Source organism: Stenella coeruleoalba, assembly GCF_951394435.1.
Source record: "Stenella coeruleoalba genome assembly, chromosome: 1".
In the NCBI taxonomy this organism is placed as follows: domain Eukaryota; kingdom Metazoa; phylum Chordata; class Mammalia; order Artiodactyla; family Delphinidae; genus Stenella; species Stenella coeruleoalba.
This window is the reverse complement of record NC_137169.1, coordinates 52,705,360-52,720,361: the sequence shown is the minus strand read 5'-3', so window position 1 is coordinate 52,720,361 and position 15,002 is coordinate 52,705,360. Positions and strand designations below refer to the sequence as shown.

The window sequence follows — 15,002 nt, the reverse complement described above, 5'->3', positions numbered from 1 at the left end:
TGAGCCACAGGATTTCATGCAAATTACCTCTCCAAGACCAAAAAGGGGGCGGAGGGAGACAGGATGAAAAGATGGCTAGATAGATGGATGGAAGGAAATTTTAAAAATATTAATTAATACACGATCTCTTTTATGTAATGTGCCTTATCTGGTTTCCTGGCTGCGTGCCTCCCTTAAATGCAATTGTTGAAATCCTAGTGCCCCTGCTCAAAGGAGGCAGGGTCTTTGAGAGGTGATAAGGTCATGAGGGCAAAGCTTTCATGAATGGGATGAGTTCCCTTATAAAAGAGGCCCCCTGGGCTTCCCTGGTGGCGCAGTGGTTGAGGGTCCGCCTGCCGATGCAGGGGACACGGGTTCGTGCCCTGGTCCGGGAAGATCCCACATGCAGCGGAGTGGCTGGGCCCGTGAGCCATGGCCGCTGACCCTGCGCGTCCAGAGCCTGTGCTCCGCAACGGGAGAGGCCACAGCAGTGAGAGGCCCGCGTATCACCAAAAAAAAAAAAAAAAAAAAAAAAAAAAAAAAAAAAAAAAACGCAAAAAAGAAAAGAGGCCCCCTTGCAGAGCTCCCTTGCTCCTTTCACCATGGAAGGATACAAGAAACCTGCAACCCAGAAGAGGGCCTTCATCCGACCATGCTGGCACCCTGATCTTGGACTTCCAGCCTCTGGAACTGTGAGAAATAAATTTCTGTTGTTTGTAAGCCACTCAGTCTGTGGTATTTTGTTACAGCAGCCTGAACAGACTAAGACACCTGCTTATAAGAAACACATAAAAATTAGCCTGTATTAATTAAATCTAGAAAGTTCATACTACAGATTTACTTTTTTCCACTTTCCAGAGAAATTCCCTATTTTAACAGTCCCTATTAGGATTTTTCATTGGTTGATCCCCTATATAGACCACAAACATTAAAGGCAGTAGAATCAACTTAAATGAGTGTGTGAGCTCTTTAAGGGCAGGGTTATTTCATTCAATTTTGTATCCTCAGCACTAAGCAAAGGGCAGCCTTTGAGCAAACACATGCTTCCTATCAGAGGAGCCACACTCACCAAAAGCAGACCTGGGGACACATCATATGGTTAAAACAACAGAAGAAAAGGTTGTCACTGAGGATTGGGTCCAGGTGTGCTCCTCAACCTTCCCAAGGAGGTCACCCTCAGCATTACCTTGGTATTTTAAGAGGTCTATTTTAGATGACTGGGTGCAAATACAATGAGATGCTAAGTGAGATCTCCCTCTGTGATCTCAGAAACCACCTGTCTTGGATCCAGAGAAACTACTTATAGCAGATAGAACTTATGTGGTGTCAAGACCAAGTCCCAGAGGCTTAATTCCTCTAAAGATGGCAAAAAAATGTCTGTTGGACACACAACAAAGAGGGCACAGAAACCCTAACTGGGCATGGGGAAAGGGGGGGTGGTTTGGGGCAAATGCTTAAGAAGGATCACCAGCCCTTAGAATGTGCTCTTTCCCAGCACCAGAGCTAAAATAAGGATGCATATCAGGATGCAAATAAGCAAGTGCAAAGGTGCTTCTGTCAGTGGATCTCAACACTGTCCACGATTTCCTTTAATATGCTCTCATCTTTGTTCGCTAACTTCCTGCTGGCTGGATGCACTCCCAGGACCTGATTGGATCAAGTGACCTGGAGTGTCAATTAGGCTATGTGTCCCATATCAGAATTTGGAGCCAGGCGGGGGGAAAAGGAAAAAAGAAAGACCCTCACTGTGGTAAACAATGGTTTTATTTGTTAAAGCACCTTCCACCCACCTCCTGTTCAGCCTCACCAAAATATCATGCCTATATATTGTGAGTCTAACTTACAGCTTTTGATGAGGTACCTGAGGTTAGGAAATAAAAGCTGTGTCTCATTTCTCATTTTTAAGTGGTGCTTCCAAGGACAATGGGATTTGCAGTCTCAAAAGGCAGAACCATATATTATGAATCTCAAGACGTTCTTAAAGAATTTTTTTTGGCTGCCTCACGGTAGCAAGAGAAGCAGAGCATGGTATTTCTCAAACAGCCTCTCATGCAGGATGCAGAAGGTGATGTCAAGCAGTAGAAGCCCTCAAGCTGGTGGCCAGCAGCACAAACGTACACAGTATTAAAGACCCAAGAGCAGACAAGGCACATCTAACCAACCCACACAAAGCAAAAATCAAATCGATAACAACGAAAGGAAAAAAAAAAAAATCAGCCAACAAACTCATTCAGCTAGGCCAGACATGCGGATTGAAGTCTTCCAATTCCCTCTGGGAAATCTAATGCTCTCTTATTTTAACCAGTTATTAAGGGACGTATATTTACAACAAATAAATCAGGGGGTGACTTTTTCTTTATGAAAGAATTCACTGAAGAATTTCCTTAAAGCGTAATTTCTCTGGTTCATTTCAAACAGAACTTTATACAAATTCAATTTATTTACTATTCAAGAACATCTCTTTGGGAAAACGAGGCAACAGGCTATGGGAGGCAGACATCTCTAATGTTCAAGGTCAACCAGCAGTCTCTGAAAACTACCCCGATGGCCTTCGTAGAACAATGATATATATGTATATACAGAAAATCTTCTACTGTTTACAAAGTCTCTGATCCTCACCACAACCCAGTGACTTGGGATTATTGGGCTTACTTAGTATATGTGGAAACTGAGGCTTGGAGAAGGTACATGTCTTGTGCAGTTGCTTACCATGTACTAGGCACCAGGCTAAGGTCATCTCTTTGATCCTCCAGGTAACTCTACAAGGTATTACAGTCCCCTTTAATAGATCAGGAAATTGAGAGGTTAAGGAACCTGCCCCAGCTGGGAATGGTAGAGAGGAAGTATGGCTGAGAGCTAAAGGAGAGGGATGGTCAGCCATCAGCTCCCAGATCAGCTGAGGAGAGATCATGGAGGCTGGAGAAGCAAGGGAAGATGTGGGGCGGGGGCTGGAGGAGGTACAGAATCTTGATGGGCGGGTAGGTGGTGCAAGAAGAGAGCAGTTTGAGGGGAGGTGAGAGAGTCTAAGAGGCTGGGATGCATGTGGGTCTGGGTAACACTGGTCTGGTCCTCTACTGGTGGTATATTACCTCCTGGTACAGTAGGAGCTTGCTGGATGGCTGAAGTGATTCTATGAACTGTTCAAAGGCCAGGTCACATATAATTAGAAGGCATTATTAAAAGCACAATTTGAAAATATAACCTAGACCAAATCACTTGAAGGGAAGCTTCTAAGGAAGAGTTTGCCCCTTTCCTCAATGACAAAAGCTGAACAGAGAGCATTCCAAGCCAGACAACAAACAAAGTAGAAAAGTTCTGGGACCTTAAGGAGCCAAAGACCCATGAAAGGGCTGGGAGCTAAAACTGGCTGAGCTGGCTGACTCCAGGTGTTCCCAATTCCACCCAACCTGATGAAAACGTCACAGTGCACGCTGGACGCTACACACAGCAGTTCCTGCCTGCACAGGCCAAGGCGGAGTAATTCAGGAAATAAATTATTCTGAACCCTGGAGAAAAGGTTTAACAATACTTTAATTGAGCTGAAGGAAATAAAATCCTTTAATAAATAAACACCAGCCTCTGCGCACATTCAGGTTCAGGTGGCTCACTAGTAGGGTCAAACTAAACATAGGCTTCTCTAGATCAGTCCGGATAGCGGGAGAGAGGGGGAACATGACAAGGAAACATGTAGAAGGCGGTAAGACCCTGGTTTCTGCAGCCTATGCTGTTCTTGAGTTGCCTAGTGCCTTAGGGGACTAATATTCATTACAGAAGAATAGAACAGGATTCCCTGCCCCCTCCAACAGTACTAACACAGAAACATATTTCTGTCAAAAATGGAAAGAATTATTTTGATACTATACTTGTTTTAACTGTAAATATATAATTTACTTCTTACCAAATAAAATGAGCAAAAAGAAATACCAAAATGTTCATTTAAAGGCATATTCATTAGTAAGAGTGGTTGTCTCTAGGGGGAGGCCCTGGTTGGGATCGGGGGTGGGGTTGAAGGGCAAGGCTAGGGCAAAAGGATAGGAGGGAGATTTACCATTCACTTTATATCCTCTGTGTCAGTTTAACTTTGAATAATGTGCATGTATTACTTATTCAAGTAATACATGCACACTGATTAATCACATTTTTGTAAATCAAAACCCAGGAACTTTTACACTTTAATGGCACTGTTGATCAGTGACAATCAAAATACTGAATAATCAAAGATCCATAATTCAAGTAAAAATTAACGTTCTAGACCAATTAAAAAAAATTACCAGTAGACGTGAACATGGTCAAAATGAAGCCAAGCCGGGCTTCCCTGGTGGCGCAGTGGTTGGGAGTCTGTCTGCCGATGCAGGGGACACGGGTTCGTGACCCGGTCCGGGAAGATCCCACATGCCGCGGAGCGGCTGGGCCCGTGAGCCATGGCTGCTGAGCCTGCGCATCCGGAGCCTGTGCTCCGCAACGGGAGAGGCCACAACAGTGAGAGGCCCGCGTACCGCAATAAATAAATAAAATAAAGCCAAGCCTAAATTTTGGGAGTGGAGTAAGTGATGTACACTTTTATGTAGCAGTCCACTATATAATAATGATGATAATGATCATAATAACAATAGTTCATATACTTACGTACTACGAAAAAGCGAAGTCTTCCACAGAACTGACCCAAGGCCATAATAAGGCTCAGCATCTAACTCTGTGCCAGTGGATATAGTTCACTTCTAGAAACTTACCAAGGGTGTGTCTTTTCCTCCCACAATGCTGAGACCAAGCCCTGAACGCCCCTTGGATATTTCTATAATCATTTCCTGGCCAGGAACAATGGGACACGTGGCAGGGTCCACTGACATAGGAGCATGGAAACCACCTGAAGAAGGAGTGAACACAAGAATGACTGGCAAGTAGGAGATGCAGCTCAGCTTGCACACTCACTGCTCGGGGAGTGCGGCGTTTACGTGTGTTTATCAGTTCACTCTTTTCCTCCCAAGCACCATGAAGTGAAAAGCTGGGTCACTACTGCCCATTCACCCGGGGATGAAACATGACGGTCCTATGACACTTTTGAGATGAAAACAATAGCTACCACCAACCCACACGATCAACCATTTTAGTTATACTTGAAATTTTTAAAATCTTAATATATACCATGAAAACTGGTATGGAAAAATTTAAGTTGATTAAATGATTAAGTACATATAGGTAGATGTTATAATGAGAATAAAGACTGGTATAAATGCTGAGCTACAGTTATAAAATACTAATTAAGAAATAGTGCTTAAGTACTTTCAATTAGAGCATATCATATGAATTAAAATGTATAAAGTATCTAATCAATGAAGTACGGCACAACTGAAAATAACATCACCTAAAAATGATCCCCCAATATAAATATACATAGTAAAAAAAAAAGTGTTATAAACACAACACTGTAGAATTAATTGCCGGGTCCATAACTGAAAAGCTTGTGAAAAGAGTTATTGCTGTTTTACTTTTAAAAATCATTGTTTTAGACTGGGATTTTCTAAAAACTGGGGGAAAAAAATATTAACACATATGCATCTTCAGTCAAACCTAGCCCACTGAAAAATCCAAACATTCAAAATGTGAGTTTCAAGAGACTCTTATACAAATAATATTTTCTAGAGAACGTCATCTTTTTTGATAACTGGTCTTGATCATCATGAGTACTGATTCTTACACAGTGATATAATTTGGTAAAGGTCTGATAATAAAGGGCCCCATCTGCTGGTCAGCTGCTGCTAGTGCACAGGGGCTAAGCTGAGATCCACAGACCTCTGTACAAGTTGGGGCCAGCACACTATGGCCCGAGGATCAAGAATGGTTTTTATTTCAGAAGGTTGAAAAACAAAAATCCAAGGAAAAATAACATTTCAACACATGTGAAAATTATATGAAATTTAAATTTTAATGTCTCTAAATAAAGTTTTACTGGAACACAGCCCTGCTAATTCATTTACATCTAGTCTACGGCTGCTAACAGCAGAGCTGAGTAGCCGCAACAGAGAGACCACGTGGCCCGCAAGCCTTATATTTACTCCTTGACGCCTCACAGAAGAAGTTTGCTGACACTTGGTAGAAAACAAAAGAACACAGGCCCTAAATAAGCCTGTGAGGGCTCTGCTCTGACTCAGCGATAATCATTGTCTTCAGGACCAAAGGGCACAAGTTTCGGGGTGGTACAGAAGTGGATGTGAGTTCCCAAGAAGGAAATTAATAGTGGGTGCAGCTGAGGATCATTCGTCATCAGAAAAATGCACGTAATCATTATCCAGGAGGCTGTCTGAGGAATTAAAGAAACAATGTGCCTGAGGTGCCCAGCCCAGGGACTGGCACTGTGTGGCTTTCATACAGGTACCGCTCCTGACCACGTGGAATTTATTAATCGAATGGCCTCTTGTGTAACAACGACACAACCTCGCAACAATTTAAAAAGGCCATATCAGAAGGCTAGTAAATCGTAAACCTAATTTGACTCGAGATCTTTTGGCAACATACGTATTTCATGCTACATTGTTCACTAATTTCCAATAAAAACAATGTATGACAGTGTCATAGTTTCGTGGATGCTTTAAATAGTTTATACTCCTTGTGTAAATCACTAGCTTAGTCTCTTGAGTGAGGAGAGAAAACATAGTAAGAGATACTGGAGGAGGCATTTCTTTCCCTCCTCTGCTTCTGCCTCTGGCTACCCTATAGCCAGTTCTGAGTCAGTCTTGGTATTTATTTCTCTCACAGAATCCGGCCCAAAGCCTGACCCCTACCAAGCCCCCAATCAATGTTTGGTAAGTGCATGGCTGAATGAATACAACTTCCACAGATTAAATTGTGGGATGATTACTTTCTGCTATAGAGGTAAAGATATGGGATATATATTATCAAAACTCAATTGGTCTACATTGGAGTCGTCAAACTTTTTTGGTAAGAGGCCACACGGTAAATATCTGGAACTTTACAGGCCATAGAGGCTCTGGTGCCGCTACTCAACTCTACCCTTATGGTGTGAAAGCAGCCGTAGACAATACCTAAACAAATGAGTATTCCAATAAAATTTTATTTATGGACACTGAAGTCTGAATTTCATATAATTTTCATGAAACATTCTTTTGATTTTTTTCAACCTTTTAAAAATGTGAAAACCATTTTTAGCTTGCAGACCATATAAAAACAGATGGTGGGCCAACTGTGACCCAGGGGTCATAGTCTGCTGACCACATCCATCAAGTATTTTAGTAAAAAATCTAGTGCTTTAGAATAATACCTGCTCATAAATTTTTTATGAGTTAATATTCATGAAAAAATATGTAAAATGCAGATACCATAAAGGTGTCAGGTCTGCTAAATTCATGCAGGGTTATGCTTTACCATTGGTGAGCATGTGTTTTAAATAGTCCTTCTTTTAAAACTGACTTACATTGCATAAAAGCAAAATGGAAATACTCATTATTCATTTTGAAGGTCTATTTTCAACCATTAGTCAGCATAATTCAATCCAGGAATTCAAAGAGAGAAAGTGATTATCAATTTCTTTAAGCACTGAAAATCAAGTCTTTAAATAGCTCACATCGACATACGCAAGGCTACAATTTGGTTCAATGTGATTTTTAAGAGACATTACTCATAAACTAAACACAATATTTTGGAGAGACTAGAGAATAATCTGCAAGACTCAGATTCAAGTAGCATTAACTGAGGGCCTTTTTTGTGCTACTACTTTTATATTCAATAAGTAATAGGCAATCCCACTAGTGGAGATGAGAAAAAATGATTTTGGAAGTAAAGTGACCTGCCCAAGTCCCAAAGCCCAGGAAGTAGAGCAGGGATGCCAGCCAGGCTTCCTGACTCTTGGTCCAGTGCTCTCTTCAGGACATCACAATCCCTTCTTTTTCTAAGGTTTGATGAGTGGATTCAATTCTGCTCAGAGAAAGACTCATACCATAGCCTGTGAAGTCTGCATCTGCTGAATGGTATGAAGATGGTGCTAACGGGATCTCTTGTGAACTGAAGGAGACTTTCGTTGAATATTTTTGCTGTTTCATTTGGCTGCCGGCCTACAAAAGAAAGGAAAATTAGACGAATGTCAGAGAGGAGAAAGGTAACAAGAGGAGAAGACTTTAAAATTGGTATATTGTTACCAAAATAATGGTGCACTCCAATAATGCCTCTTGAAAATTTGGAGTTGGAGAGGTGGCATGGGGAAGTTAGGATGATTTTTGTCCCATTCCCCATGCTTCCCTATTTAACTTTATATCTAAAATGCTTCGGTGAAGGATGGATCAAGGAAGGGAAGAAGGATAGAAGCTATCTTTGTGGTTTGTGTATGAAGCTGGGGCCAGGAAGCATTTTTACATGATGAAATCAGTGTGAAGTCTGTATATCTGTGCTGTGCTTAGTGAAAAACATCTGTGCTGCAGATGTTCTCAGCACATGACACTGCCCAACTTTCCTGGACATATTAACATAGTCAAAGATGCCTGAGGTAGGTTAATTGAGCATTAGGGTTAGGAAGAGACAACAAACCCAGGTACATCATTACACTTCAATTCACCTAAAAGAATGCTTATTCACCTTTGATTCCCAGTGCCTGGAACATAGTAGGGCCTCAATAAATGTTTGATGAATGAATGAATGAATGCAGAGAGAAAAACTGAAGACATGGAAACTCAGAGTAGGAAATAAATCTGTAATTCATTGAAGGTACAGAGACCTTTGCTGTGCAAGCTTTGGAAAATTAACTTGTAATTCTGAATTTTTGTTGATAATATCTCTAATGAATATTAGTATTAGAAAACTAAGAAAAACCAAAAGGACTCCATGCTTGCTTAACAGGCAGTTAAGAAATATAGGTAGTGACCTGGCCTGCCTTCTGGATCTGTAGTTAGCCAGGAAACCCATCCCCAGCTGGAAGATACAGATAAAGAAACCAAGACACAAACGTCAAGTGACATCTGAAATCATACAGCTAATTAGAGGAAGAAGTAGGACTAAAAGTCGGCATTTGAAGAATGTTGCAAGTTTAAAGTGTTTATCAAACAGTTGCTAGGTTATGATTCTACTGATGTTCTTTTTTTTCTCTGCAGTTTTTCTATCACCATCATTTAATAATGACCGTTCACTTATTTAAAAAGACTTTTTTGAATATATATTTTCAGTGATTTTAAAAAGAAGAAAGTGAAACAATGACAAACTAGGGGTTACTACGAGAAAACTGAACAATGGAACCACCTAGATATCCAATTACTCTAAAGACCACACTTCCCAGCCTCCTTGAAGTCAGACATGACCACAGACTAGTCTATGATCAATGGTATGTAAACAAACATGAACTGTACAATTTTCAGGTCATTTTCTTAAGGAGAACAATCTTGCCTTCCCCTTCTTTAGACGAAATGTGGATGCAATGGTAATAACTGGAGCAGCAGTCTTAGACCAAAAAAATGGATGCTACAGTTTGAGGATGGTAGAGTAATCAAATAATGGTACAGTAATCAGATAAGAGGTGCTTGGGCCCGTGACACCATGGAGATACCATGTCATCCTCAAACTGATCACAGCCACACCGTTAGGTAAAAGAGAAACTTCTTGCAGCAACTGAACATAATCTTAACTCACAGTACTTATGTCACCTTTCCTTTGTATAATCTCAAGAAAGAAAATTGATAATAAAGCTAAACGCCAGCTACAGAGCTCTTTTATGAAAAATGGTGTGAATTTTAAAACAGAAAAGCACAAGAGACAGTCATCACTACATCATGACTTTTATTAACAGCAGAGAATGTTTGTTGCTCATCTTTATTTCCCAGTTCATGTAGCATCCATTTCATTGTGCATACTAGGTAGGTTTCTAACAGATATGGGTTGAAAAAATACGGGAGTAGTCCATAGAAACCAAGTGAAACAAACATGTTTAGAGGCAGACCACTTGTTGGTAGATGTGGTGATGGAGGAACATAGCTCCCACGACTCATCCATTGACATAAAACCAAACTACCAAGTATGAAAGATTAGAAAACTTGGATTTGTGGACTGTAACCTTTAAAAATTATGTAAAAAAATTTTTTTAATTGGGTCATTTGTAAAGACGTGGATGGATCTAGAGACTATCATACTGAATGAAGTAAGTCAGAAAGAGAAAAACAAATGTCATATATTAACGCATATATGTGGAACCTAGAAAAATGGTACAGATGAACCAGTTTGCAGGGCAGAAATTGAGACACAGATGTAGAGAACAAACGTATGGACACCAAGGGGGGAAAGCGGCAGGGGTTGGGGGTGGTGATGTGATGAATTGGGCAATTGGGATTGACATGTATACACTGATGTATATAAAATGGATAACTAATAAGAACCTGCTGTATAAAAAAAAACATTAAATAAATATTAAAATAGATAACTAATAAGAACCTGCTGTATAAAAAAGTAAATAAAATAAAATTCAAAAAAAATTTTTTTTAAAAAGAAGACAGTTTGGATTTGCTGTTGAATTTTACTGTATTTGAACATCAGAGTTGGAGTGGACTTTATAAGTCATCCAGCCTAAGTAAACCAGGGGTTCTCAACCCTGTCTTCATAACAGAAACTGCTAGGGAGCCTTTAAAATTTATGAATGCTGGAACCCCCATTCTAGACCAAAGAAATTGGCACTAGGGGTGTGGAGCTCAGTCAAGTGTGTTTTTCTTTTGGGGGGGGGTGTTTGTTTTTTTAAGTTGAAACTTATTTTTTAGTTAAATCATGGATTCTTAACACAAGATAAATGGGTTTCTAAGAGATTTATAGAGGGAATTCCAGGAACTATAAAACCGCTGCGGTTGTATCAAAGTTATACTTACCAGTGTTTTTCTGGGGAAAGAGTCTACACTTCATCAGATCTTCATGGTAAGAAAAAAAAATCACTACTCAAAAGAAGACAGACTGAGTTTTCTATTACTAATTAGCTGTGTGATCACAGGCAAGCCACTCAACCTCCTAAATGTCCTCATCTGTAAACTGGTGGTGATATCTCTACTAATGTTTTTATGTCCTTTGATAACATATTAATAAATGATCAGCTAGCTTCTGACTGAAAACCTTCAGGGATGAAAAATTCCATTTCCACAAGGAATCTCATTCCTTTTGTCATAGCTCAAATGGTTGGGAAGTTGTTTATGATGAGCTGACACAGCTTCACTGCAGATGTTGCCCAATGATCTCCGGGTCATTTCTCTTCTGCAGCTATAGAAAAGGGTAATAATCACTTTCTGAAAGGAGAATGAGTTAGATATTTAAGTGCTCACTTTTCAGCAGGGAAAAGAAAGGCCAGAGAATGTTTGGATTCACCCCAGTTCTAAAATTCTATGGTTATAAAATTTTAGAGATGTTTGATATATGTCTTGAGATAAGTGGCAGTATGTAAAGTACTAGCACATTAATACTATTTGCAAATATATTACATAAAGTAAAAAAAAATATGGTTCTAAATTTTTAAAAATTGCTTACAACTTTCAGTTGAAGTGAATTGTTTTCAGTTGAACCTTATTTTTAAGGTTCTTTCTACACCTACTTGTTTTTATTTAGGTTTTTAGCATATAATTTTGGATACTTTACAAAGGCATTTTCTTTTTTTTTTTTAACATCTTTATTGGGGTATAATTGCTTTACAATGGTGTGTTAGTTTCTGCTTTATAACAAAGTGAATCAGTCATACATATACATATGTTCCCATATCTCTTCCCTCTTGCGTCTCCCTCCCTCCCACCCTCCCTATCCCACCCCTCCAGGCGGTCACAAAGCACCGAGCTGATATTCCTGTGCTATGCGACTACTTCCCACTAGCTATCTACCTTACGTTTGGTAGTGTATATATGTCCATGCCTCTCTCTCGCCTCATCACAGCTTACCCTTCCACCTCCCCATATCCTCAAGTCCATTCTCTAGTAGGTCTGTGTCTTTATTCCTGTCTTACCCCTAGGTTCTTCATGACATTTTTTTTCCTTAAATTCCGTATATATGTGTTAGCATATGGTATTTGTCTTTCTCTTTCTGACTTACTTCACTCTGTATGACAGACTCTAGGTCTATCCACCTCATTACAAATAGCTCAATTTCGTTTCTTTTTATGGCTGAGTAATATTCCATTGTATATATGTGCCACATCTTCGTTATCCATTCATCCGATGATGGACACTTAGGTTGCTTCCATCTCTGGGCTATTGTAAATAGAGCTGCAATGAACATTTTGGTACATGACTCTTTTTGAATTACGGTTTTCTCAGGGTATATGCCCAGTAGTGGGATTGCTGGGTCATATGGTAGTTCTATTTGTAGTTTTTTAAGGAACCTCCATACTGTTCTCCATAGTGGCTGTACCAATTCACATTCCCACAAGCAGTGCAGGAGTGTTCCCTTTTCTCCACACCCTCTCTAGCATTTATTGTTTCTAGATTTTTTGATGATGGCCACTCTGACTGGTGTGAGATGATATCTCATTGTGGTTTTGATTTGCATTTCTCTAATGATTAATGATGTTGAGAATTCTTTCAAGTGTCTGTTGGCAGTCTGTATATCTTCTTTGGAGAAATGTCTATTTAGTTCTTCTGCCCATTTTTGGATTGGGTTGTTTGTTTTTTTGTTATTGAGCTGCATGAGCTGCTTGTAAATTTTGGAAATTAATTACAAAGGCATTTTCTTTGGCAATGTTTGAAATATATATTTCCTGTAAGCTCTAGTAATCTATAGTTCCTTAAACATAAAAATAGTTAATATAGTAATAATATAAATTTTAGCAGCACAAAAAAAGTTCAACGGCAAAAATAGGACAAAAATTTGACAGATAGAAATTTATAGTTTTTTAAGAAGAAAAACTATATAAATACAAGGAACACTTGTTATTGCATTTATAATTCTATAAAACTACAAACTCTCCTTCTTAAAATTTTTATTCATGACATTATGTAAGGCATGGGGCTCTCAGAATTTAGGTGCAAGTGTGTTTTCAGAGATGCCTCACTTTTAAACACCTGCTTAGGGTGTTGGTACAGGAAGACATACAAAGGATATTTCCACACATCCTGCACAGGATCGGTGATACAGTTGTGGGTTGACTTCAGGTTGAAAGACATACCTTAACTTCCTGCCAAGTAATAAAGGATCAGAATTCATTGCAACCATCTCCTTTTTTTCTGGAACCCATTTATAACACACACCATCCGAGTAGAGCAAACATAAAGGGTCAGTTACATACGCTGTCAGTTGGACATTCCAGTGCCTTCTGCTGACCTGCCACCACACCTTGACCAACCACTTGGGAGATGTCTTCCTAAAATGTAAAAGATACAGCCAATTATCGGTATTACAACTGTAGGCTCAACTGTACTCTCCAAATTCAGCAGTCAAGCACCATTTAATGGGGCTTGAAGCTACTACATAAATGACCAACACAGCAGGCAGGAGAGTTCTATTCATCCACCTGGACTAACTCTCAGAAATGAACACAGGCTTGTCATTTCCAAATGCTTTTTTGCCCTTTCAGGTCTGTCAGGCTTTAAGCCTATCAGATATCTTTTGATGGTCATTTCAGCCAGAGTTTTTTCTTCTTGAACCCTTTCAGGGTTCAAGTCCTGATATTAGAATTTCTTTCCCCTTAAAATATCCAATTAGAGGCAAAAATGTACACTCACTAAAGACACTGGGAGATAAAAGTTAGGCTGAACTCCATGGAGAAGTGCAGACTTCAGACTTAGGAGAGACGCAAACTATCAAAACACATGTGAAACTGATGCATAGTTAAAGGACACTTAGTTGAAATAAATGATGACAGTGATAAATTGACCAGAACGCTTGTCTGCCTTCCACCATATCCCATCCTTTTTTACAGGCAATTTACAGGGGAAATTATTATATGATGGTTTACTCTAAGGCATGAACTCATGCGTTTTACTTGGACAAGGCAGGGAACACAGAGAGAGACTGATCTGGATAGGAGAAAGGATGGGTTTACTTGGCCATTGGTAAATGTCTGAGAGACACCCAGGCAGAGGGTCTAGTACACAGTTGGCAGATAGGTAATCTATCTCAAGGTGAGAGGAAAGGTGTGACTTGTATAGTAGAGTGTTAGGAGTTTGTGACCCTAGCTCCTCAACTTAAAAGCTCTGAAATCCTGAGCAGGTTATCTGACCTTTCCAAGCCTGAGTTTCTTCGTATATAAAATGGGAAAAAAATAAGAGCAGTTATACACTAGGGATGTTGAAAGGATTAAGTGGAGCAATACATGAAAAGCACTAAGCATGGTACCTGGCAAATAGCAGGTATTTAATAAAGATGCTAATGATGATAGATGAAATCAACCTATGATAAACCTACGTTCCTAACTCTGCTATAGGGTTGGTGAAAACAATTACCTGCACAGGACACTTTCTCCTTTGGGGAACACTGGTGTACTATTTGACACCACCACTCCCACCCCCACCCTGGTTTCTTTTCTGGGCATATTGATATACTCTCTTTTTTTTGGCTGCATTGGGTCTTTGCTACTGCACGCGGGCTTTTCTGTAGTTGCAGCGAGCAGGGGCTACTCTTCGTTGCGGTGCGCGGGCTTCAGTAGTTGTGGCGCACGGGCTTAGTTGCTCCGTGGCATGTGGGATCTTCCCGGACCAGGGCTCGAACTCGTGTCCCCTGCATTGACAGGCAGATTCTTAACCACTGCTCCACCAGGGAAGCCCTGATATACTCTTTCTTCAACAGGCTCCCATCAGATTTGCAACAATACAATAGATAATGATCAGACTATGCCCAGCCATTCATTATTACTAGATTAGGTTATAATTTCATTTTTGTCTCCTCAATTCCCTATTAGTTTCTAACCTGAGAGATTTAACCCCACCACGTAATGTCCTGAGACTACAGCCTAGGATCCCTGGATGACTGTTAGTACCCCTAGCTGCTTACTTGTAACATTTTTTAGGACCAGAACTATCTCTCATTTAGATTCTCTCTTATTTCCCCCATATGGAAGGAAGATCCTAGAACTC

General features: G+C 40.0%; 1 protein-coding gene across 8 annotated transcripts in view; it reads right to left on the bottom strand.

Moving 5' to 3' along the window:
* The window catches only part of PATJ (PATJ crumbs cell polarity complex component), a 358,864-nt gene that overhangs the window by 60,880 nt on the left and 282,982 nt on the right, over positions 1–15,002 (bottom strand). For all 8 annotated transcript variants that reach the window (XM_079919148.1, XM_079919149.1, XM_079919151.1 and 5 more), the window contains 3 exons: positions 13,217–13,291; positions 7,931–8,045; positions 4,710–4,843 (listed from right to left, as the gene is read on the bottom strand). In XM_079919148.1, the coding sequence (XP_079775274.1) occupies positions 4,710–4,843; positions 7,931–8,045; positions 13,217–13,291 (324 nt within the window). The remainder of the gene's footprint in view (positions 1–4,709; positions 4,844–7,930; positions 8,046–13,216; positions 13,292–15,002) is intronic.